Source organism: Glandiceps talaboti, chromosome 9, assembly GCF_964340395.1.
Source record: "Glandiceps talaboti chromosome 9, keGlaTala1.1, whole genome shotgun sequence".
In the NCBI taxonomy this organism is placed as follows: Eukaryota; Metazoa; Hemichordata; class Enteropneusta; family Spengelidae; genus Glandiceps; species Glandiceps talaboti.
In genome coordinates this window covers 24,155,312-24,179,383 of record NC_135557.1, presented here as the reverse complement: position 1 = coordinate 24,179,383, position 24,072 = coordinate 24,155,312, and the positions used below count along the sequence as shown (strand labels likewise).

Genomic DNA, 24,072 nt, shown 5'->3' with positions numbered 1-24,072 from the left:
TTTCATAGGTCATAGGTCACAGTTTCCGGAAAGTTGACGCTTGTCTTATTTACAGACTGGACGCTGTACATCAGTAACGTAACATTCGCTGTTGATTTGAACCAGTTGTCGGCTACAATGAGCAGACGGAGGGTATGTTTTTGATTATTTCAAGCTACTAACCATTCAAAACACTTACACGTTAACTGAAAGACATGCAATATTCTGAATTTTAGCGTAATTTAGTTCATAACACCCACGCCTCAGTCAAGACGCTGGGACGCGGCCTCAATGTTATTGTCTGGCAACACACATTGATTAATCGCTGCAACTGTGGCGGGAAAACATCTCTCTTGCATAAATGACAGGTAGTCGCGTTTCCCAAAACAAAAATTCGTAGTTACAGTTGCATGTTGTCTGAAAATTATCGACTGTATCGCAAACTATCGTAAAAATTGCAAAATAGCACTACCAACCACAAGACGTGACCTTGTATGGGTTTAAAAACTAATTTGCATAAGAAAGCAAACGATTCAATAACGTTGTAACGTGGTTTAGGCGCACGCAAATCGAAACTGCACAAAGAGTGTTCACCATCTCACTTGCCTATATTGGTGTTTCCGTGACACATTCAGAGTGTGCTTGCTTCGGCAGCACATATACTAAAATTGGAACGATACAGAGAAGATTAGCATGGCCCCCTGCGGAAGGATGACACGCACAATCGTGAAGCGTTCCACATTTTTGCAAAATCTATCTAAAAATTTGTCATATAAATCATCGATGTTTCACTTGTGTATTGTTCATTTTGGGGATGGGGGTTTGTCCTAAACGACCAAAGTTCATTTATTGAGCTTGTGTGATATTATCATATTATAATCTTTATTTATACTGGATGCCAGGATAGTACTACAAAATGTATATAAATACTTTAAGTTGTCTCCCAAGAAGTCTAGTGAGGGTTGGATGCAGTATTGTAGTGGTTTCATTACATTGCCCTCAGTCCTCCGCTAGAACCAGCCCCGTAAGAAATAAAAAGTAAAAAGAGCAATACAAAATAAAATATAAAGAAGAAAAAATGTATTGTAAATAAAAACAAAGCTACAATTATTACAGCTAAGTGAGCGCCATCCCTCATGGGTTCAGTGTTAATGCAGGAGGACACCAGAGTACCTGTGGAAAACGTGCATTGTTTGATAGAGTCAAACTGAACGACACTCTTCTTACTTATGGCGTGGTAAATTTAATGAAACCCTGAATGGGTTCGAATCCAAACCACAGTGGTAAGTGGTTTAACAACTTGGCCACCGACAACCCACATTATGTGATCATCTCTTACTAATCCCACTTTCACTTTAGAATGTGTTACAAGGATATAAAATTGTAACTGGCAAGTTTTATTGTGCTCTTACCTCATTTGTTTTTACAGCGTACACGTCAAGTGAGCAGTTCAGAATCAGAAGACATAACCACTGAAGATGATTCTGAATTATCTGTTGATGTAGAAGGAAGCTCTGAAGATGATGAATTTAGAGAAAGACGAGTTACAAGAAGTTCTGCTAGGGTTGAACAACCTCAGAACCAATGTGAGTTTTTACTTGATTATCAACCTATTGTCATCAATTCAACTGATTCAAAATTGACCACTAATAATGTAAAATGTTAATTTTTTGTTTTGTTTTTGATGATATACCATTAATTGTCTATGGATACACTTATATTTGCCTTGACCATCTGATAATCTACATGTTTATATTTGAATAGGAAGCTAAAGTCAAAGGTTCCAAAACCTTTAGGGCTATGCATGTACATGTACATTTAGTCATGGCTTAGAATGTTTTCCATTTTATGGCTGCCGACTAGTTCCCAAAGAATTAGGTTTTTATTCATGAGCCTTATGTATTGTGTTTATGCGGAAGAAGTCACTACTTACTTTCATGTTTATTGTTTTTTAACTTTTTAAGAGAAAATTTCCATATTTCACAGTATCGTGTATCATTTTGCTTCCTTTTCAGTACTACCAATCAAAGAAATGACACCAAATATTAATAAAGATAGTGGAAAATCTCCAGGAAAGACAAGGAAAGCCAAATCAGTTGTTAATTCTGACAGTGAATCGTGCGAGTCTACGGTCTCAGAGCCAACAAAACGAGGACAGAAAAGGAAAACAAAGGATCCATCTCTTTTAGAGTACACATTAAGGAAAAAACTGATGAAAGTAGAAGAAATGAAATGTCCTGTACCAGGCTGTGATTCTTCAGGTAAGTCTAGTCACTTCATATCCAAGTTCAGTGTGCCCTCTAAGTCCTTACCACTTCATATCCAAGTTCAGTCTGCCCTCTAAGTCCTAGCCACTTCATATCCAAGTTCAGTCTGCCCTCTAAGTCTAAGCCAATTTGACACACCACTAACGCACAAACTTCTAGTGACCCACCAATATTTGGTGTTCTCCTATTTCTTACTATGTGGTGACTCACAAGAAATCCCAGTTTTTCTCATTTTGACTCACAACAACAAAATTTTGCTATCGTTAGAGGGCACACTGTACTGGTGACTCACAAGAAATACCAGTTTTTATCATTTTGACTTGCAACAACAACATTTGGCTATTGCTAGAGGGCGCACTGTCCATGTTATACAAAAGTACACATTCAAGAAAATTCATAGTTGGAAAGATAAAATGTATATAATTGTGTTGTTGCAAACTTCCATATATTATAATAGGCATTGGCACATGGATGTTTCTTGGCTGACTTTATACTGGATAGTTCTTTAAGTATATAAACACTTATCTCCCAAGAAGTCATCCCTCATGGGTTCAGTGCAGGAGGTAACCTGAGTAACCAGGGAAAACCTACATTACTCAGTAGACTCAAACTGAATGACACTCTTCTTACTTGCAGCATACAAATGTAGTAAATTTAATCCAACCCTGAATGGATGTGAACCCTGACCACAGTGGTAAGAAATTGGTTTAACCACTCAGCCACCCACAACCCCTTTTATAATTGTATGTTTTGCTTTGAACAGGTCATCTGACGGGCAAGTTTGAAAGTCATCGAACTATTTCAGGATGTCCACTTTACCATAACACCACACCAGATGAATGTGTTGAGAAGGCCAGACAACGAGAAGAGAAATCTAAAAGTAGAGCTGTAGAAAGAGTATCAGAGGTTAGCAGAATGAGTCTAAGACAAGCTGTGAGTAGTTATTACATGTATTGTTTTAATTATGTTTTATAAAAGCACATGGGTGAGCAGGAAGTTGAAGCTGACCTATATTTTGTACTTTGTGTAATCATATCAATAACATTGATTTATTAATTTCAACATGTCACATTATTAATAGTTTTAGTTTGTTTCTGTCTTAGCATGTCCAAAGTTATGTATTATACCATGTGACAGCAGCCTCTGTCGAGGAACACCATATCATATTCATGATCACAGCCTCGTAGATTGATTTATTAAACTCCAATAACACCCATAGCTGTTATTGTACACTTAATTATATTGGACACGTTATCATTTCACTATTTCTGGAAATGTTTTTTTCTTCTCAGAGTCCATCTAGACATCAACAACAAAAGAAGTACAAGATTCATGACCTTCGGAGACAGAGGAGAGAACTGAGTTTGGAACAGAAGAAAGAAAATGAGATACACAGACAGCAGTATGCCAAGACTAGACAGCCATTATTAAAGGGTCTAACATCACAGTATGATCTAGAATTGTTTAAAGAAGCACAGGCCAGAGCTGCTGAAGAAATGGTATGTTAGATTGATGTGTTATGGGATACTTGTGGTTGAATATGATTATTCCGTGTCTCCTCTTTCTCACCCTTTCCCTTTCCTTCCCTTCCCTCCCCTCCCCAAATATTAGGACCCAAAGAAGCACAGGCCAGAGCTGCTGAATAAATTATATGTTAGACTGATGGGTTATGTGTTAGTACTTTGACAAATACACCACAGAGAGTGCTATAAGTATTCCAGCAACTACCCCAAATACACCACACTGGCACTCATGGGTCTTTAGGTCTTGTCAAACTACATGTATTGATTGCATTGCTGACAAGTTTTACTAGCCATACCTAGCTTTTTTCACCTTTGCTTATATTCATCCTTCAGTTCACATTGATAAATAAATACTTTTGAAATTTCTATTCTAGGAAAATGAAAGTCAAGATTTGATGTTTGAAGGTGGCGTGAAATCAATTGAGTTTGGTAAATATGAGCTTGATACATGGTATTCATCACCATATCCTGAGGAGTACGCTAGACTGTGTAAACTCTACTTGTGTGAGTTTTGTCTGAAATACATGAAGACTGCTACCATATTGAGAAGACATATGGCTAAATGCGTGTGGAGACATCCACCTGGTGATGAGGTTTACAGAAAGACAAATATATCGGTGTTTGAGGTTGATGGAATGAAGAATAAGGTAAGAAGGGGTTGACTATAGAAAGACAAATATATCCCCCAGTGAAATGCCACACCTATCCCATTTCTATAGTAACACTGCATTAAGGGGCTAAGTAAATAATTTTGGTATCAATCAAAAGTCATTGTAACATCACACAACACAGGAAATATTTAAATTCATAACTTAATTTAAACACAGTGTATATAACGTTTCCGCCAGGTAATTGGAATTTTTCGTAATTAATCTGGAATGCGTTACTTATACCAGTCCCCTTGTCAAATCTTGATATTTATCAAAACAGATTCGTGTCATCGATACGTGTATCCTTGTTCACTGATACGTTGGTCTACTGTTTATTTTTCTGACTCTTTTTCTTCATTTTTCAGATTTACTGCCAGAATCTGTGTCTACTTGCCAAGTTGTTTTTGGATCATAAAACATTATATTACGACGTTGAACCTTTTCTCTTTTATGTGATGACAGAAACAGATAACACAGGATGTCATATTATTGGATATTTTTCTAAGGTAAAATTTCTCTTTGAATGAAAAATTGAGTACCTCTATTTTTTAAAGTGTGAGCCCACTCTTTCAACTCTGAGTACCTGCAATAGCATTTTACATCATGCTAGAGAGTCACAATAGAATAAGAATATAGACTTATTGTCACATATGTATAGAGTAATGCATGGGAAATGCATGGAGTGAATTTTATGGTGTCGATTTAGAAACCAAATGTTATTTTAATGATGCGCTTAGGCAGTAATATTCTATTTCAGGTACCAAGAATTGCTCCACACAATTTGTTGGGAATTATGTGTGGGGAGTCAAAGCAATAAATGAACAGCCACAATAACAAATTGCTCACGCTAATAGTTTCCTTTCGATAAAATATCAAACCAACTTTATTTTCTTTGTTTTATTTCTAGGAAAAGAATTCCTTTTTAAACTACAACGTATCATGTATATTGACACTACCCCAATACATGAGACAAGGTTTTGGGAAGATGTTGATTGATTTTAGTAAGTATCATTGATACCAATATAACCTTTGTTCATTTGTTTTTTCTTGTGATAAGCAGGGAACTGGGTTGACTATACATGGAGAGAAAGAGAGAGAGAGAGAGAGAGAGAGAGAGAGAGAGAGAGAGAGAGAGAGAGAGGGGGGAGGGAGGGAGACAGACAGAGTATGGTGTTAGGGTACAGTGGCCATATGGATTATAAATGGCTCTTACTTTGGATTTTAATTGATAACACAATCCCATTATATCTTTTTTAATTGGAAATACAATGTGAGAGAACATATACCAAGTCTGTGTTTGTAACTCAATAAATTGCAAAAAAAATGTGTAAAAAAAAAATTATTCAGTTACAAACAAGGACTTAATATATGTTCTTTCACATTGTATTTTCAATTAGAAGAATGTAATAGAGTTGTTTTATCAATTAAAGTTTCCAGATAAATAGCCATTTCACATCACTAGAAGGTAGTATACCTAGTTGTAAAAGTCAAGAAAGTGATGGAAACAATACAAGTGTGCAATCATTTCTGGTTAAATGGATTGACATTGTGAGTGTTGACTTCTGTTATTGCAGGTTACTTATTGACAAGAGTGGAGGAAAAAACTGGGTCTCCAGAGAAACCCCTGTCAGATCTTGGGTTGATTAGTTACAGGAGTTACTGGAAAGATATTTTACTAAGATATCTTGATAACTATCCTGAACGCGAGATTTCAATTAAAGGTATGTTACAAGTTAAAATCCTAAGAAAATAATAAGTCCCCAATTAACATGCACTGCCAAGAGGGGACTTATATGGTGGAGTCCGTCTGTCCATGCTATGAAATGACCAAATCTGTTCTCTATATATTTGATAACTCAAGAAGCTGAATAAACAAAGACTCCATTTAAATGTCTAAACCCAAAAGGTCAGCTTTCTTTTTATATCTTGGCCTTTGCCTTTGATCTCCATATTCAAGGACAAATAGCAAATTGGTCAATAAATTATGAAGTTTTATATCTAGAGACACCATTCAAATTTGTACAATAACTTTGCCATGAAACACACAAGTTGGGGACTGTGTGTTTGATTGAAGGCTTGTTTGTTATGATAGCAGTCATCAGACTCGGAAACACATGCTTCATGGTCCCACAGCACAACAAATGTAGGCTGTAACTAGGGACAAAGGCATGACGTCTGAGTTCCCTTGGGACAAAATAATTGTGAGCAGAAATTAACATGATTCTCAAGTGAATGCATTGCACTTGCCATAGGTAAAACTAATAGTTCATAAAGTGAAAATACACACACAAAAATCACTTTAATTGTAAATGTATATTTAACAACCACTGAGCTTTGAATTGTTGAAATAGTTGATTGTCACAGCAAAGGTGATTGTACAAAACCTATGCCAGAGTGTCATTTAGGCAATCGTTAGATGGGGTTTTATGTCAGTTGAAATAAGGTTATTTTTGCATAATGTTGCCATCATGTGATAAATATGTTAAAATCCTGTTGAAGTATAACTTAGTTGTGTGACTGTATGCCTGATTGAGAGGATGTTTTTAAAATCATTCTTAAATGTTTTAATTGTAGAAATTCTACATTCTACAATCAGTTCACACATTCTTTACTCATAAATTACACTTTAACACATCTAGTGTTAGATCAGTCTTTTTCTTTTCCTTGTTTGACCGGACTTTGTATTTTATAGTGGGTCCCATTCAAATGCATTGCGTCCTGGACGCGGAATAATGCGTTAATGCGACCCCTGAGAATGCAGTCACTTTGCAAGAGCCATTTTGAAAGAATTGCAATATTTTGACCTATCTACTATGTCCCTAGATCCTACAATAGTGTTATGATTGTCAGTGAGTTCATACACTCACAAACATCACAGTGGTTTCAAACTTACTGTTATAAAGTGTTTATATTTTGCTATCTACATCATTGTTGAAACCATGATTGTTGTATATTTACTACTACAGATATAAGTCAAGAGACAGGTGTCAACCCATATGATATTGTTAGTACTCTACAAGCCTTACAGATGTTGAAGTACTGGAAAGGTAAACATCTTGTCTTGAAACGACAGGTAAGAAACAGGATGTAAGGAATATATGTAGGGAAAAGGGGTGGGTGGAGGAAGGGAGCGAGAGACAGACAGACAGACAGAGAGACAGAGAAAGACAGGCAGAGAGAGAGACAGACTGACTGACAGACAGACAGACAGACAGACAGAGACAGACTGAGAAAGACAGGCAGAGAGAGCCAGTACTTACTGTGTTTATATTTCAATTAAAATTAGTACTTTACCAGGGTGTCCTTATCTGAATGTGTTATTTCTATGTTCACATTTCAACAGGACATAATTAATGAACATATTGACAAACAAACAAAGAAGAAACAGAATCACAGAATTGATCCAGATTGTCTAAAGTGGACACCACCCGTACATCGGTAAAATAATTGCCTAAAGTGGACACCACCCGTACATCGGTAAAGTCATTATCAGTGGACACCACCCATACATCGGTAAAGTCATTATCAGTGGACACCACTCATACTTTGGTAAAGACATTATCAGTGGACACCACCCGTACATCGGTAAAGTTATTATCAATGGATGCCTCCCATACAACGTTAAAATTATCATCAGTGGACACCTTCTATACCATGCTGAAATCTTTGCCTGTATATAGTTACTAGAAGTATATTTGGATGGACACATCCCATTTTAAAGGTGAAATCATTGCCTGTAAAAAGTTACTTTATTTTGGCCAGTCATAAAACGTTGAAATCACTGTCAAGGGAAAGTTTGTTTGGAATAAACATTGACTCTAAAGTGGATCTTTTATCCTGAGGAAGGAAAACTGACACTGCCGTTGCCATTTACAACTTTTAACAATTTGTGATTTTTTTTTGTAGATTTAAACATGTATAACTAGTTCTTTTACAAGTAATGTGTTTTGTATTACCCTTAGATAAAAGTGTGCTTACTTAACTCAGAAATACTTTATCAAAGTATTGTGACCCTGAGCAAATGTAACATGATTTTATTTTATTTTACAAAGTAACAACTGCATGAAATATCTGTTTTTTAATACCAACATGGATCCCATTTTTCTTGTTTTGTGATGTGTCCACCGTGACTAAGTTCCATAGAGGGCGCTATCTTGGAAAAATAGAGACAAGAGGTTCAAGTTTTCACTCAAGTTTGGTTCTCCCATATAAATCATAGAGGGCGCCGTCTTGTATAATCAGAAAGGGATTATATGTTTTGTGGTGTTCTCATACAAACCATAGAGAGCAGGGTAATGTATCTTTGGAGACATATAGGTTCTATGTATTCTCTACTCCTGTATAGTGTTCATGCACACAAAGTTAGGGGTACTCCTGTGTAGTGTTCATGCACACAAAGTTAGGGTACTCCCATATAGTGTTCTTGCTCACAAAGTTAGGGTACTCCTATGTAGTGTTCATGCACACAAAGTTAGGGGTACTCCTGTGTAGTGTTCATGCACACAAAGTTAGGGTACTCCCATATAGTGTTCTTGCTCACAAAGTTAGGGTACTCCTATGTAGTGTTCATGCACACGAAGTTAGGGGTACTCCCATATAGTGTTCATGCACACAAAGTTAGGGATACTTTCATAGAGTGTTTATGCACACAAAGTTAGGGGTACACCAATAGTGTTCATGCACACAAACTTAGGGGTACTCACATAGTGTTCATGCACACAAGCCAGGGGTACTCCTGTATAATGTTCATACACACAGAGTTAGGGTACTCATTTATTGTTCATTCACACAAGTTAGTGGTACTCTTACTGTTCACACTCAAGTCAAAGGGTACTCTTTTAATCATTTCTAACAGAATTTACCATATGTTAAGAATTTAATATAACGTACATGAACATATTATTTGTTTGTAGCATTGTATAAGGGTCTACAAGTTTGTAAACCTCTCCACTTACTATAGAGTTTAATGCTATAAACCTGGCAATGTTACTTTCACACATTTCACTAGTGCACTGGAAAACAAAATCTCAAAAATAAGTAGTGACTAAAATGCCTTCCTGTACATGAACACAACGTAGCAATCTGATAATTAGTAAAATTTAGTCTTTGAGAACTAGCTGAAGACTGTAAAATCTCACAATTTTCTCTAGTGGCAAAATGTCTATGTTTATGGTTAACTACTTATATAATGTTTGACTACATATGCATTTAACAACTTTAAAGTTGAACGTTTTAGATGTAAAATAAATTGTTCAAACTTTCACAAGAATTGTTTAAAATGTGTCTTTGTTGATTTGTGAGTCATCCAGTCCAGAAAAAATTGTGTTGATAAGATATTGATTTCTTTTTCAATATTGCACTTTCCAGGTACTTTCCATCATTATCTTTCTCGGTATCCCACGCGACGTGTATAAAAACGAAAGTTTCTGCCATGAGCTATGTGAGGGCGCTACCCTAGTGATGATTACCTTAGCTGACATGCAAATTAAAATCGATCGATGATTGATGCAATATTGTTCTTACGTCATTAGATGGCAAGAGCCGAACAAAAAAATGATAATATAAATTTTGAACTACAACCATGCAGCTACTGGAAGGTTTTTTTACGAAAAGTACTATAAGAATAATATCACATAGCTGACAATATACGGCAATACGCCGTATTCCGGTTATCGAAGAAGCCCCGAAAAGATAAAAGATATGATTGTTTGGCCACTAGGGGCGCTGTTTTAGAACCGGAAGTGAGGGCCAGAATTGTAGCGCATTGTTGTAAAGCATAGAGTCTATAGGCATCGTAACCACTGACTAAAGATTTTCTGTCATTCCCCGTAACTTTACGCTATAATATTGCATTATCGCCCATCAAATAACGAAATAGCAAATTAACCTCTTGTTCTCCTAATATTTCGCGTAAGTTTGGCTCTGCAATTGGACCGTGAGGAAAACCCAAAAGTAGCAACATTTTGAAACGGGTAGTACACTGACATCTCACTCACGTTTTCAGTGTGACCTCGTCCATTTGCGTTACCGTTGGAGAAATTGTAGCGATTGCTTCCAGTCAAACATCGGAACGGAAAAAGGTACAAAAACAGACGAAAGAACCCTCAAAATCATAATATACGCTACAGTTATTGCAGCTTGTATAAAACCAATCTGATTAAAATCCGACGTAGATGTCGGCTAATCGTTCATTGCTATTTTACTTTCGTTATTGTGCCTGAATTGACCTTCGTGGTACATGTTTGATCGCCTCCTCTACCGATCAGGACAAAAACGTAAACATGTACCACGAAGGTCAATTCAGGCAAAATAACGAAGGTAAAATAGCAATGAACGATTAGCCGACATCTACATCGGATTTTAATCAGATCGGTATAAGACATGGTATGATGAGTGAACCACGTAAACGTTATATGGAAGGCCGATTCATTGAAGGGGTGGGCGGTGTGGTACATCAATCACAATAACAATATTTATGATTCGTTGCCGACTTCAATGGGTTTTTTTATACACTGATGGTCCTGAATGAAGAATAGCAAGCTAACCAAAGTGTGATAGTAAAGATGAGTATATCAATACAAATATGTTTATGCCAACTTATAACCAGTACATGAAATGTTTTTTTCCGGACAAAGTTTTATGATTTCACCCGTGGTGCTACACCACTGTTCTAATAAACAAGGAAGGCCTAAGTATGCGGCGACATCAGTTACAATATAAACATGTGGCTTGGTAATTGTCGACCGAACTCTCAATATTGCAATGACTGTAGCTGGAAGCTGTTCAATCTGATTAAAATCCGATGTAGATGTCGGCTAATCGTTCATTGCTATTTTACCTTCGTTATTTTGCCTGATATCATTTTTCTTGGTACATGTTTACATTTTTTAGCCTGATCGTAGAGGAGGCGATCAGGCAAGCTAAAAACATGTACCAAGAAGGTCAATTCAGGCAAAATAACGAAGGTAAAATAGCAATGAACGATCAGCCAACATCTACATCGGATTTTAATCAGATTGGAAGCTGTTGTCAGATTTGTAATTTTCTAATCGTTCTTTTGTCAAGCAACAGACACCAGTAAGGTAAAGAAATACGTTTATCATGTCTACATCGGGTATATTTCGAAGGTCCTCCGTCCAACTTTCAATGTTTCCACTGTCGATTAGTTCTATCTTTTGATGCCCGACATCCACTATTCGTCTCCTCGTCCGTTCTCTCAGAAAATTATCATTTTCTAGTGTTTCAAGACCAAGGTTGACAGCATTTCTGGCGATATCTAGTAGATTTAGAAGTAGTAATTTTCCACTCTTTTATGAATGCACGGAGTTCTTTTACGCCCATTTTGTTGACAGCTTCATACATCGCCATACTATTAGATGCCATGACGAAAATTCTGGCCCTCACTTTGTCAGATATGGTGCGCCCTCTCGCGATACTTTCCTGCGAAACAACCGGAAGTTCGATAACCGGAATACGCCGTATTGCACACGCATGCGTTATACCTTTCTAGTTATCTGACAATACAATTCTGACCCTGTGTCTATAATATTACCTTAGTTGTTTTTCAATAACCCCTTTACGTTTTCCTATTACCCCTTTACGTTTTCCTTTACATAGTAAACAGCAGGCTCTTGACGCCATTATAGCTTATTACGCTACGTGTGTCTGTCGCCAAAACTGTGTTATTACAACCTGTTGAAAGAAGCCGACACATCATCTAACTTAGTCTTCTAAACGAGGTGTTTTGTTACAACAAAAATACACCTAGAATCCTTATCGGTACGTTTGAAGAGTTCACAATCTTTGCACCCAACCATGATGACGTCATCTGTAAGGATGATAAAATTTAATGAAAAATAAGTTGTATCATTTTAATTTGTTCATACTCTGAACTTACACGATACGTCAAATTACAACTAAAGGTTTATTACTTCCAGCCTTCTCCAGTAAAATACAGGGTACAATAGTTTGACTTTCACATCTTGTGAACATTTTGTCACGCACACCTCTTCCTCGAGTACCTTTCCCGCCAAAAAAAATCGACGAAATATTGTTTCTACAAATTATTCGGTGTCTTTACTTAACCTTGTAGAGTGAAATAATATACCTGTGTTTTCTTTATATGAGTTGGTTTCAAACTTTTACTTGATATAAAGTAAATCCTACGTACTGTAGGTATGACATTGTCAACAGCAAGACATTGACACTAAGTACTTTAGGTATGACATTGCCAACAGCAAGACATTGACACTACGTACTGTAGGTATGACATTGTCAACAGCAAGACATTGACACTACGTACTGTAGGTTTGACATTGTCAACAGCAAGACATTGACACTACGTACTTTAGGTATGACATTGCCAACAGCAAGACATAGACACTACGTACTTTAGGTATGACATTGTCAACAGCAAGACATTGACACTACGTATGTAGGTATGACATTGTCAACAGCAAGACATTGACACTACGTACTTTAGGTATGACATTGCCGACAGCAAGACATTGACATTGTAGTTGAGTAGGTGCTTAATATAATACAATGACATTGCCGGCGATAAGTTGTCTTTTATAACTATTTAATTCAACTTCTTGATCACCCTCAAGGTATACTGACAATATATTCATGATCACACATTATTAACCATTTCTGTACTACGATCTATAACATCTATTTAATTACAATACAGTACTTGCATTATTTATATTTCCGATTTAACATTTAACATTTAGCTATAGAAAATAAATAAATGTTAAATATTTCTGATTACATTGAGATATATTGAAAATGTCTGACTTCTATCAATTTTGGCGGGAAATATTCAAATGTTAATATTACAGTAAATGTAGTTAATATTTTTTTTCTGGTTACAATTAAAATTTACACACATCTACTATAATTTTGGCGGGAAATAAGCAACTCTGACGACATATAATATTTAGCCTACAGTACATATCTGTACTTTTCATTTTTCACTTTTTTATAAGAAAAATATCTCTTTGAACAAGACGAAAGAAAAGACGATTACAGTTCACACCGAGTTTATTATTAATCAAGTCTCTTTTTCTAGTTTTAATTTCCTTTGAGATGAGGCGAAAATTGTTTTTAAAATGTCAGGCACAAAATTTTGGCGCTGTCGACGTGGGAAGATCTAACCTTCCAACGCACACATTTTTTTCACTGTTGCATTATCAATCGTAATCTCGATTTCAGCATGAGCTTAAATCATTTCCTGAGAATACAGTGTTCTTATTACAATAAAAAAATTTAAGAGAGAGAGAGAGAGAGAGAGAGAGAGAGAGAGAGAGAGAGAGAGAGAGAGAGAGAGAGAGAGAGAGAGAGAGAGAGAGAGAGAGAGAGAGAGAGAGGGGGGGAGAGAGAGAAAGAGAGTGAGAGAGAGAGTGAGAGAGAGAGTGAGAGAGAGTGAGAGAGAGAGTGTGAGAGAGTGAGAGAGAGTGAGAGAGAGAGAGTGAGAGAGAGAGTGAGAGAGAGTGTGAGAGAGGGTGAGAGAGAGAGGGTGAGAGAGAGAGAGAGCGAGAGAGAGAGAGTGAGAGAGAGAGAGTGAGAGAGTGAGAGAGAGAGAGTAAGAGAGAGAGTGGGAGAGAGAGTGAGAGAGAGAGAGTGAGAGAGAGAGAGTGAGTGAGAGAGAGTGAGAGAGAGAGCGAGAGAGAGAGAGAGAGAGTGTGAGAGAGACAGAGACAGAGACAGAGAGAGAGTGAGAGTGAGTGAGAGACAGACAGACAGACAGACAGACAGACAGACAGACAGACAGGCAGGCAGGCAGGCAGGCAGGCAGACAGACAGACAGACAGACAGACAGACAGACAGACAGAGACATAGAGACAGACAGAAAGACAGAGAGAGAGATTTGAACAAGCTTGTATAAATTTAAAGTATACCTCGCTGTTACACAGTAATTACAGTTTTTCGTTGAGTAGAAAGACCTCGAGGAGTGACGGTATAAACTCACTATCACATACTAATCGCCAAAACACAGCTGTATATTGAATGCATAAACAATATCTAGTCCATAGCTTTAGGTAGTGTAATCGGCTTTGAAGGCTCATGAAATGTAAACGGTGTGTTGTATCTGAGTTGTTAAAAGACATTTTTTTAATCGTTGCTAGTTTTGATTGAAAAGCATGATATAATAGTATGTATTCACTGTAGACTTAGTCTAGTTTATCATCATGTAGTATCGAACTGTCACAAGAAAACCTTTCCACCTTGCCTTAGGCGATGGAATGGATGTCATCTATGTACACTTTACTATCAGATAGTTACTTTAATCACCGTGGGCGAAAAGAATATTATTTTACTATAGTGAAGTCTGAGGTGTAATGAATGTAGCTCCTTTAACATTCAAATGAAAGGAAATTGAGTTTCGTGTTTATTCTTACATGTTTTGATACTGTGTTATAATCCACATAGTTGGTAACGAAGTGTCCTTTCCGTCCACAAGTCTTTTAATACATTGGCACGAGAATCACGTTCAAATGCAGAGAGCGAGCGCTGTATGCAATCATTCACACATCAACGCATGTGTAATTTCCTGTTCAGAGAGTGAGCGCTAGCACAAGAAACAAAAACTTTCTTTTTATACGAAGAACAATAATTTCTACCCCTGGTTTTATCATAAATTCTTGTAAGACAAGTTATTCAGTTTTTATTGGCATATTTACAGAGAACTCAGATTTACCTATATAGTTAATATATTGTAAACAAAAAAAAAAGAATTAAATTACGGTCATCCTGCGTAATCACCCTATATGAAATAGCTCTCGATAGAATCTCCACAGTGACTATTTCACAAACAGGAAAGCATATTGTATTTGTTGTTTCATAGAAACAGGGTTGATATTAATATGTAATTTCTCTGTTGTTCATGTTTGTCAGTGTTAATACAACTGTCTGTCTGTCTGTCTGTCTGTCTGTCTGTCTGTCTGTCTCTCTGTCTCTCTGTCTCATTGTCTCTGTGTGTTTGTTTTGGGATTATTTTGGACATCATTAACTAAACCTAAGCCTACTGTGGTACAATCTGTCTTTGTATTTCCGTAATATGTTTACCAGTCTTGCAGTAAGACCTCGGATATTTACTCCGAAGATTTCCCCAAGAAAAAGTCGAAGGCTGACAGTATTTCTAAAGTAGAATAGACAAATGCAACCGTATTATACAATATTATACTGAATTTATTTCATCGAAAACTAAATTTAGAGGAATGACATTTAAGAATCTAATTAGAATGCGATAAAAACTGAATACATGTATAATACAAGAATTAAATATCAACTATTTCCAAGCTTTCTTAGAATCAGTATTTGCTATCGATTAAACAAGAAAACTATGAAGCTGAATAAATCAAAGCTTTGTAACAAAAAAAATCGTTATTCCCCACATTAACGTCACGATAATTTGATCATTCCTTCCGGCAAACAAACTTAAAATGGTTCCATTAAAATGCGTCGTTTCACCTTTTCCCTTCTATGTATTGTCAGACTGTCTCGTTAAGTCTTTGGTCTGTACTTGAAATGTTCATTCTAAAGTTGATACAATACTTACTATATATAGTATACATATAGACAGATCATTCGCCATTTTGGCGCCATCATTCTATGTTATTTTTTATGGAATGGAAATCAAGGATCGTACTCACAAGTTTTTTATCTAAAGAATTCAATTAATTTCTTGCCTTGAGCTCTGCTTGACAAATTTTGACTTTCCTTCGTTAATAGAAGTAACATCATTAGACATCACCATGAGACGTGATTGACACTTGTTTAGTAATATAAAGAATGACCTATATCTAGATGACAAATTTCCACACTTAAACAGGGTCTGTATGTATGTATGTATGTATGTATGTATGTATGTATGTATGTATGTATGTATGTATGTACATGAGTTTGTTTGTGTCTGTGTGTGTGTGTGTGTCTGTCTGTCTGTCTGTATATTTGTCTGTCTGTCTGTCTGTCTGTCTGTCTGTCTGTCTGTCTGTCTGTCTGTCTGTCTGTCTGTCTGTCTGTCTGTCTGTCCCAGTATAATAAGTATTCATAGGTTGCTCTAGTAACCAAATTATTCAACATGCCCGCTCTACCCATCTAATCAAACTCTGTAAACGTAAAAAACCATTGCCCGTGTTTTCCAGAAAGCACAAACTAATTTGTTTAAGAAAAGAAAGAAAGCGTCTCAACTTGTGTATTTTCTGTTTACTAATCTTTGATGATATTGTGTACTTGACGTCAATGTGTAAGCAAAGAATAATCACACATGTTGCATTAAGTATATTAAGGAATAAAACATTATCAGAAATAGTCCAACACAGTCACTATAGTATATAGACTTGATCAGTCTAGAAAGTTTGTCGACCAACTTTTCGTAATTGACTTGAAATCTGGAACTTTATATAGTTGTTGATTGTCACATTGTGTATTTTATAAGCAGTTTTAATATATACAACAAACAGTAAAGTCTTTCTGGCCGAAACTTTATCTAGACATAAATACATACATTCACACATACATACATACATACATACATACATACATACATACATACATACATACATACATACATACAATACATACGTACGTACGTACGTACATACATACATACATACATACATACATACATACATACATACATACAATACATGCATACATACATACATACATACATACATACATACATACATACATACATACATACATACAATACATACGTACGTACGTACGTACATACATACATACATACATACATACATATATACATACATACAATACATGCATACATACATACATACATACATACATACATACATACATACATACATACATACATACAATACAATACATGCACACAATCGCAGACAAAAACATTTCTTCCTTGTCTGTGATACAATGTAGAGGCAGGCATGCATACATAGCTATTCTATAGATTTCAACGCACACAATTGTGATAAAGCGCAATTCCGCACCTTTCCGATCAAAGCACATTTCCGTCGATTTCTAGATGAAATAATATCGTGTCTCTACTAAATTATGTTGGCACTTCTGATATTCGCTGTTGAAATCAAAATACTCGAACGGAATGAAGTATTCTCCCTGACGTGAATACCAATTGTAATTACCACATGCTAAGTTGTGTAGTACACAATATAACGACGACTTATTATGTTTCCATGACGACAAAACCTTTGGGTTTCATGGAATAAACATTGTATATATCTTTGTTGCATTGATGGTTTGATCCTTACGTGTTAGGCCATCGTTGGTGTAATCATTTCCTACGAGAATTAGACATATTTGATCTTTGTACGTTGTGTTGACTAGGAAATTGTGGTAATTATGCTAGGCAGGAAAATCAGGTTTAATTGACCTTAGCTAGTAAAAAGATAAGTAAGCTCACATATGTTATATCTTCTTAAAGTATGTCGTAAAGTAATTAGAAAACTCCGAGTGTCTGTAATCTTGTCGTAGAAACCAACTGTGAACGCGTACGAAATACTATTAAGAAATTAAATCCACCCATGTATTCGTAACTATCTGTTAGTGTTGACAATATACGTGAAGACGACAAGTCATTTACTTGTACCTTTTCCGGGTTAAATATAAATACATTAAGTTTTAACTTCTTCAATTTTTTAACTTTGACTTCTCAATAATCAGAGTCACTTCCTTAAACTCTTTCATCACAAAGGTGTCTACTAAAGGTACGTTGTGTTAATATTGCAATATGGTATATGCAGTACAGTGAAAATAACTAACCTTCATTTTTGGTACCCTTGAAAATGTTCACCAGCTCGGTAAAACATAGTACTATATATAACGGTTCTTGTTGCACGACCAAAATATTCTAATTACCTGCAAGTAACGTTTCGCCTGACCTAGTCGGTTAACAGGCAAACGGATAGTTCGACAAAGCCTCAGGTCAGGCGAAACGTTACCTGCAGGTAATTAGAATGTTTTGGTCGTCCGGCAAGAACCATTATAGTGTAATTCATTTTTTTTCCAAACGGTTTTCGTCAACTACAGTTCTAATTCAATGTTAAGAATTTGGCATAAATATCAAATTTTGTTACCATGGATATTAAGGTTAAGTCATACAAATAACAGAGTCGTGTAAAGATTGCTGGCTGTTTATACTCCTAGCATGCAGTAACAACGAACAGTGACAAGGTCGTTGGAAAGTAATAAAAGACCATCTTTGAAATTTGCAAATATTACTGTCCCGAATCTATCGGATGAATTTTTTCGACATCAATGCCTCTAGTGGTAATCATCGACTATAGAAATCGGTTACCTCTACCTACCAATGTAGTAATGACTTATTTCAATTTTATTAGTACGTATTTCTGATTTATTCTATAAAAACGCATTTTACTCAGTAGCTGAGATAGTTCTTTGGCCTTATTAGTACAGGTTCTGACCACAGGTCAGGGCAGACCTATAAAGTGAAATAGACACTTATATGAAGGTATTATTAGATGGTATTCAAATGTTCTAAAAAAAAGGTTGTCAAGAAAGATACACACATATGAAGTTTTTGTGCGACTTTGTTCGAATTTTCAAAAAAGATTACACAGTGAAATAGACACACCTGTGAAGCTTTTGTTAGAAGGTAGTTATTCGAATCCTGTTAAAAGGTTGATAATTTAGAGTGAAATACACACATATATGAAGCTTTTGTGCAATTGTGTTCGAATTTTCTAAAGATTGTAAAGTAAATTTAAGTGATGTTGGAATTTGACGCCATACATAATACACCTCATACGTAATAGCTTATTATCAAACACAATGAGACAGTGTATAGTTTGGCGATAGTTGAGACACAAAAAGACGGACCGATATTCTCACACTGCCAATTTACCTTTTTAGTAATGGAAAAAGTTAAATTGAAAGACGACTGTTAATAACCCATCTATGAAGTCGACTGACTACCTGCACATGTTGTCAAACTGAAAGTATATTGTGAGGTATTTCTTATGACATGGTGATTGCTTTCTTGTAAGATATCAGTTATTTTACCCTATGCCACAGACAAGTAAGTAGACCTTCTTACATGTCTGTGCCTATGCATACCTTTTAATATGATATGACATGATCGACAGTGGGGCTTTTCATTGAAAATTTATCAGACAGTGTAATTAATGAACCAAGGCCAGACGAGGTGAGCAAATTTCTTCTAAACCTTTTAGCCTATTTGTACAACTGTATATAAGAGAGGTCGAGCAATGCAGAATTTCTGGAAATAACGTTTTAGGGTCCCCTGAGCGTACAGAATACAATTAAGATAAACTCAACTTTGCCTTTTGTTCCGCTTTCAGATTCTGGTAACTTTCGTGACGCCAGTGCGCAGATTGGGTACAGAATTCAACAACTTATAACTTTCAATTGTAATGAAATATTGTCATTAGATGGATGGATCGTCTGTCTTTCTTTCCATTGCAATTAGGAAATGATGTCCATGAATTGCTCCCTCTCATTTTTGTTACTTTCACCAATTGTATCATGCAGTTCAAAATTCAAATAAATCTATATATATATGTGTGTGTATGTATGTATGTATGTATGTATGTATGTATGTATGTATGTATGTATGTATGTATGTATGTGTGTGTGTGTGTGTGTGTATGCATGTGTGCATGTAGTCAAACCATTACTCCTTTCATAATACATAGAAATACTTTCCACCATTGCTTTGTACTTTACCGTCAACCAAAATAACCAAAAGCGTGTATTCACAAATTACATCAGTGAAATTATCTCTAGGTGTAAAACATTCATAGAAAGTGCTTTCAAGAAGTATTTTGCTTTTGAAGTGCGTTTTGTCCTTACACACCACAGTGCATTTTAAGTGATTCAAACAGAGGCCGTTTAGTATCACGTACGTCATCCATGAAAAGCAAGACATTTATAACGACACAGCTCTCTGAGCAAGTCCATAAAAGGTTTACTTATATTGTACTACACTTTGTATGATTGGCACCGTAATCAGTGTCAAGTCCCTTAAGATAAAATAGAAAATTGGTCTCTGTTGGTTAAATTTTATTAAGGAAGGAAAGTGCTTCACTGGACACAAAGAAAACGTCTCATTACTTTTATGTACTTCTAAGTTTAAAGAAAAGAATGTAACAAAGGAAATAATAAGTTGTAATCAATTCTGTTCAGAACTCCTTCAAAGAGCATCTCCTTATGATTTTGAAATTCGTTAAGTCACTCACTAGTGAGGTCGGAAAATGAGATCATTCAACTGGTTAAGTGATAACATGGCAATGAAAATATAACCAAAACTTAATGGAATAAAACGTAATGGTGTTCCAGAATGTCAAGGAAACTGTCAAATTCAATAACACTGTATGATGAAATAAATATTAGCTGATTATATATCAACTTGATGATGTTGATATATCATGGGCAGCAGGGGGCAAAAGGCCGGGGGGGGGGGGGGCAATATACCGGGGCAACAGGCTGGGGGAAACGGGCCTTGAACAAATATGTAATTATATCATATATGTATTTCTGTTATACTTTACATGGGGTTTATACTTTTTTACTACTAGTATGATTACAGTATATAGTGCAGTGGTAATATAGTTCAGGTACCTAAATGTCTTTTGGTGAAATAGGAGTTCAATTCTTCAATTTTTGTATAAACTTAAAGATTTACCGTCTAAAGGTATATAATCATAGAAAATTAATTTCCAGGTCATTTATATACATGGAAAACATATAGGGGATAAAAGTTGTCCCTGCATTAATCCCTAATCTACTTGTGAAATAATCTGATACAAAACCAGTTACTAAGACGTAAGACCTTCACATACAAACATAGAATTACTGATAAGATCTTCCCTCATTCCTATTTTGGTATATCGATTCACATAATTGAATGTTTTGTTGTTTTGTTTTTTGAAATCTATGAATGTGCAATATAAACGCTTCCTATTCTACAGTGATTTAGCTTTTATAGTATTTAGAGCACAAGTCGCATCTGCATTGACCAAACCAGGGATAAATCCAAACTGTGAAGCAGTAATGATACCTTACATTGAAGATCATTGAGTTTATTATTCAATGTCGTTATCTATTTACTTGTTATTACAACAAATAAAACCTTACTTATTTATTAGCGAAACCGTTATTTTTACTGGTGAAACCACAAGAAAACCAAAATTGTACCATTAGTATAGCTACATATTTTCTAAACGTAGTTGACTTTAAACTGTACTAAATGTTTTGATAGTTATTGCATGTGCGTGATGAAAAAAGGTTACATTTAGATTAAAATGAAAAGGTATCATAAAGTTATTCGTCGTAAATCATGTATTTTTAGTTCGAACGAATATATGCATGCACGCGGGTAAAATATAATGTAACCACTTAAATGTGTGATTTATTACTAACTCCAAATAGTAAACCGGAATTTTAAACGTACATATAGGTTAACATGTCTGGCTTATCTTGGTTTCCTTGGCGTAGTATGTGCCGAAGAAATAAAAGTTTTGAAACTTTTGTTGTTACTGCAATCAAGAAAATGTAAAATTTAACGTATCCCCAGTTAAAGTCTTGAATTAAGTAATGTATACAAAATATGTTATTCCACTTAGGATCGAAACAGGTTGACGAGGCGTTACAAGCTCGCCGTTGTGTTTTCTGAAATACAGATTCAGTTGAAAACGAATCCCACTTGAAGTTTACGATCTAAATTTCATCGCATTTGCTAAGAACATAAAACCATAAATGGTTCAGAAGGTGTTACTGCAAAATACTCTTAGTTACAAGTACATGTCACGTGGTGATTCTGCACACTATGATTTAAATGATTAATCTTCTCACGTGATAGCATTTCAGAAAGGTAGAGTACATTAAAATTGATAGCATACTTATTTTATAAAGATTTATACAGATATCCTTGACTTTAATGTAAAAGTAGCTATAATAATTTATATCGTAGAACATAAATCACTCTGTCAGCTCCACTTATTGCAAGGGGCAATGATCATGAACATTACAATATAACATGTTTAATGTAATATCGAAATCAAAAGTAGGTTTAAAGGATTGACGTGACTATTTTCTGTATATGAGGAAAACAGGTCTCTATAATTGCTTTGCAGATAAACAACATGAAGACAACAAATACTACATATTTTTTTGATGGTTGAACATTTCTCGGCACCTTTACTGGAAATAGGTTTATCCTTCTTCACTATACCCAATCACTATAATTGATCGTTGGGGGTACCGTATACACTGGCTTGCTGACCGTATGTAAACATTCATGAAAATGGTACAGGCCGAATTAAAAACCAGTGCTTTATGTTCGAATGATAATGCTCACTCACTATAATTGATCGTTGGTGGTACCGTATACTCTGGCTTGCTGACCATATGTAAATAATCATGAAAGAGGTACAGACCAGATTTAAAAAAAATAGTGATGTATATGTAATCCACAGTTTGACCTTACCGTACAAATGAAGTTCCCCCTGGTACTCTGATAGCCTCCTAGCACTCTAGCAAACTGCCCAATGGCGCCACGTTAAACAACTTTCCCAATTTACTTGGAGTAATAAGACTATTTAACTTTCAATTAGTTACATACTTTGCGTCTCCTAATACATAGTCTTTCGTACTTTCGTTTATAGATTTACCTCAAACGTTAAATCAATTTAGTTTGAATCAATATAGATTGACAGATTACTAGGCTTATCGATTGATAGATTAGTTTCTAAACTACTCAATTTATAAATCACTTGTTGAGAAATGGAATGAAAGGGATTTAATGACTTATTGAGGACAATCGCCATCAAGTGAGAAAACCGTACAATATTATATTACGCTTTGTATTGGCACTGTGTTATAATGTTGTGACTGTTGAATGGTTAGAGTTGCAGGGTCGGAATCTGTACGTTGCTGGTTTGACACCTGTTAATTTGTTAATGGTTATGCAAGATTTGTGCTCTAGTCAACCAACCGTACATATACCAGGGTAGGATAAAATATAGCCGTTGCTAAGTGAACGATTTAATGTAAAATATTTGCAAGGCAATATTGTATATTTCCTAAAAAGAAAGTATGACTGATCGTTATAGATCCTTACCATGGCAAATGATTGTAAAGTACCGTAGGGGAAAGGTGACATAATTGTACAAAATTACATTTATGATATATTTACGACTTGATACAAAAAGAATATATGTGTATGATTTGAACGAGGAAACAGTCAAAGAAAGATACTCACAGTTTTAGATGTGAATAAACTAAGTGTATACGTTTATTGTGAGTGATGTAAATATGCTGGGTTTATACGCTGACTTAGGGTGATGGGCATAAGCTGACATTATATGTTTGCTGTTGGTTATTTTTGTTGTATATTAAAAGACACCTACAGTATTCTACTACTTGAAGCGTAGTTAATAATTATCACTTACTTTATAAGCAGAATTCAAACTTGGTATTCAACCATAGACTGTATATTATCGATTCGATGACATCATTCATGACACGAATATTTATATGTCGAGGAAACTCACCTTATGTCATCAACTGTGCTAACAACACCAACCTATGTGCTTAATGCTATAGAAGACACACACCAACATTGACAGACTAGAATAGTAAGTATTTTTACTTAAAAGGTTTATAATC

General features: G+C 35.5%; 1 protein-coding gene and 1 non-coding gene across 2 annotated transcripts; both read left to right on the top strand.

The window, feature by feature from the left end:
• Positions 1-59: 59 nt before the first annotated feature.
• Positions 60-9,552, top strand: LOC144439671 (histone acetyltransferase KAT7-like). The gene is made up of 11 exons (XM_078128905.1): positions 60-132; positions 1,409-1,565; positions 1,995-2,240; positions 3,010-3,179; positions 3,539-3,745; positions 4,144-4,416; positions 4,785-4,925; positions 5,327-5,420; positions 5,994-6,140; positions 7,386-7,492; positions 7,763-9,552. The coding sequence occupies exons 1-11, from the start codon at positions 118-120 to the stop codon at positions 7,859-7,861; spliced, it is 1,656 nt and encodes a 551-aa protein (XP_077985031.1). The 5' UTR covers positions 60-117; the 3' UTR covers positions 7,862-9,552.
• On the top strand, positions 618-725 carry LOC144440519 (U6 spliceosomal RNA). The gene has a single exon (XR_013481210.1). It is a non-coding gene; the product is annotated as a U6 spliceosomal RNA (small nuclear RNA).
• Positions 9,553-24,072: the final 14,520 nt, after the last annotated feature.

What these genes read in the sequence shown, in the direction of transcription:
- LOC144439671 (XM_078128905.1), top strand. An exon ending in ACGCGAGATTTCAATTAAAG is followed by an intron (nt 6,141 to 7,385) that starts GTATGTTACAAG and finishes TTACTACTACAG; the next exon opens with ATATAAGTCAAGAGACAGGT. An exon ending in ATCTTGTCTTGAAACGACAG is followed by an intron (nt 7,493 to 7,762) that starts GTAAGAAACAGG and finishes ACATTTCAACAG; the next exon opens with GACATAATTAATGAACATAT.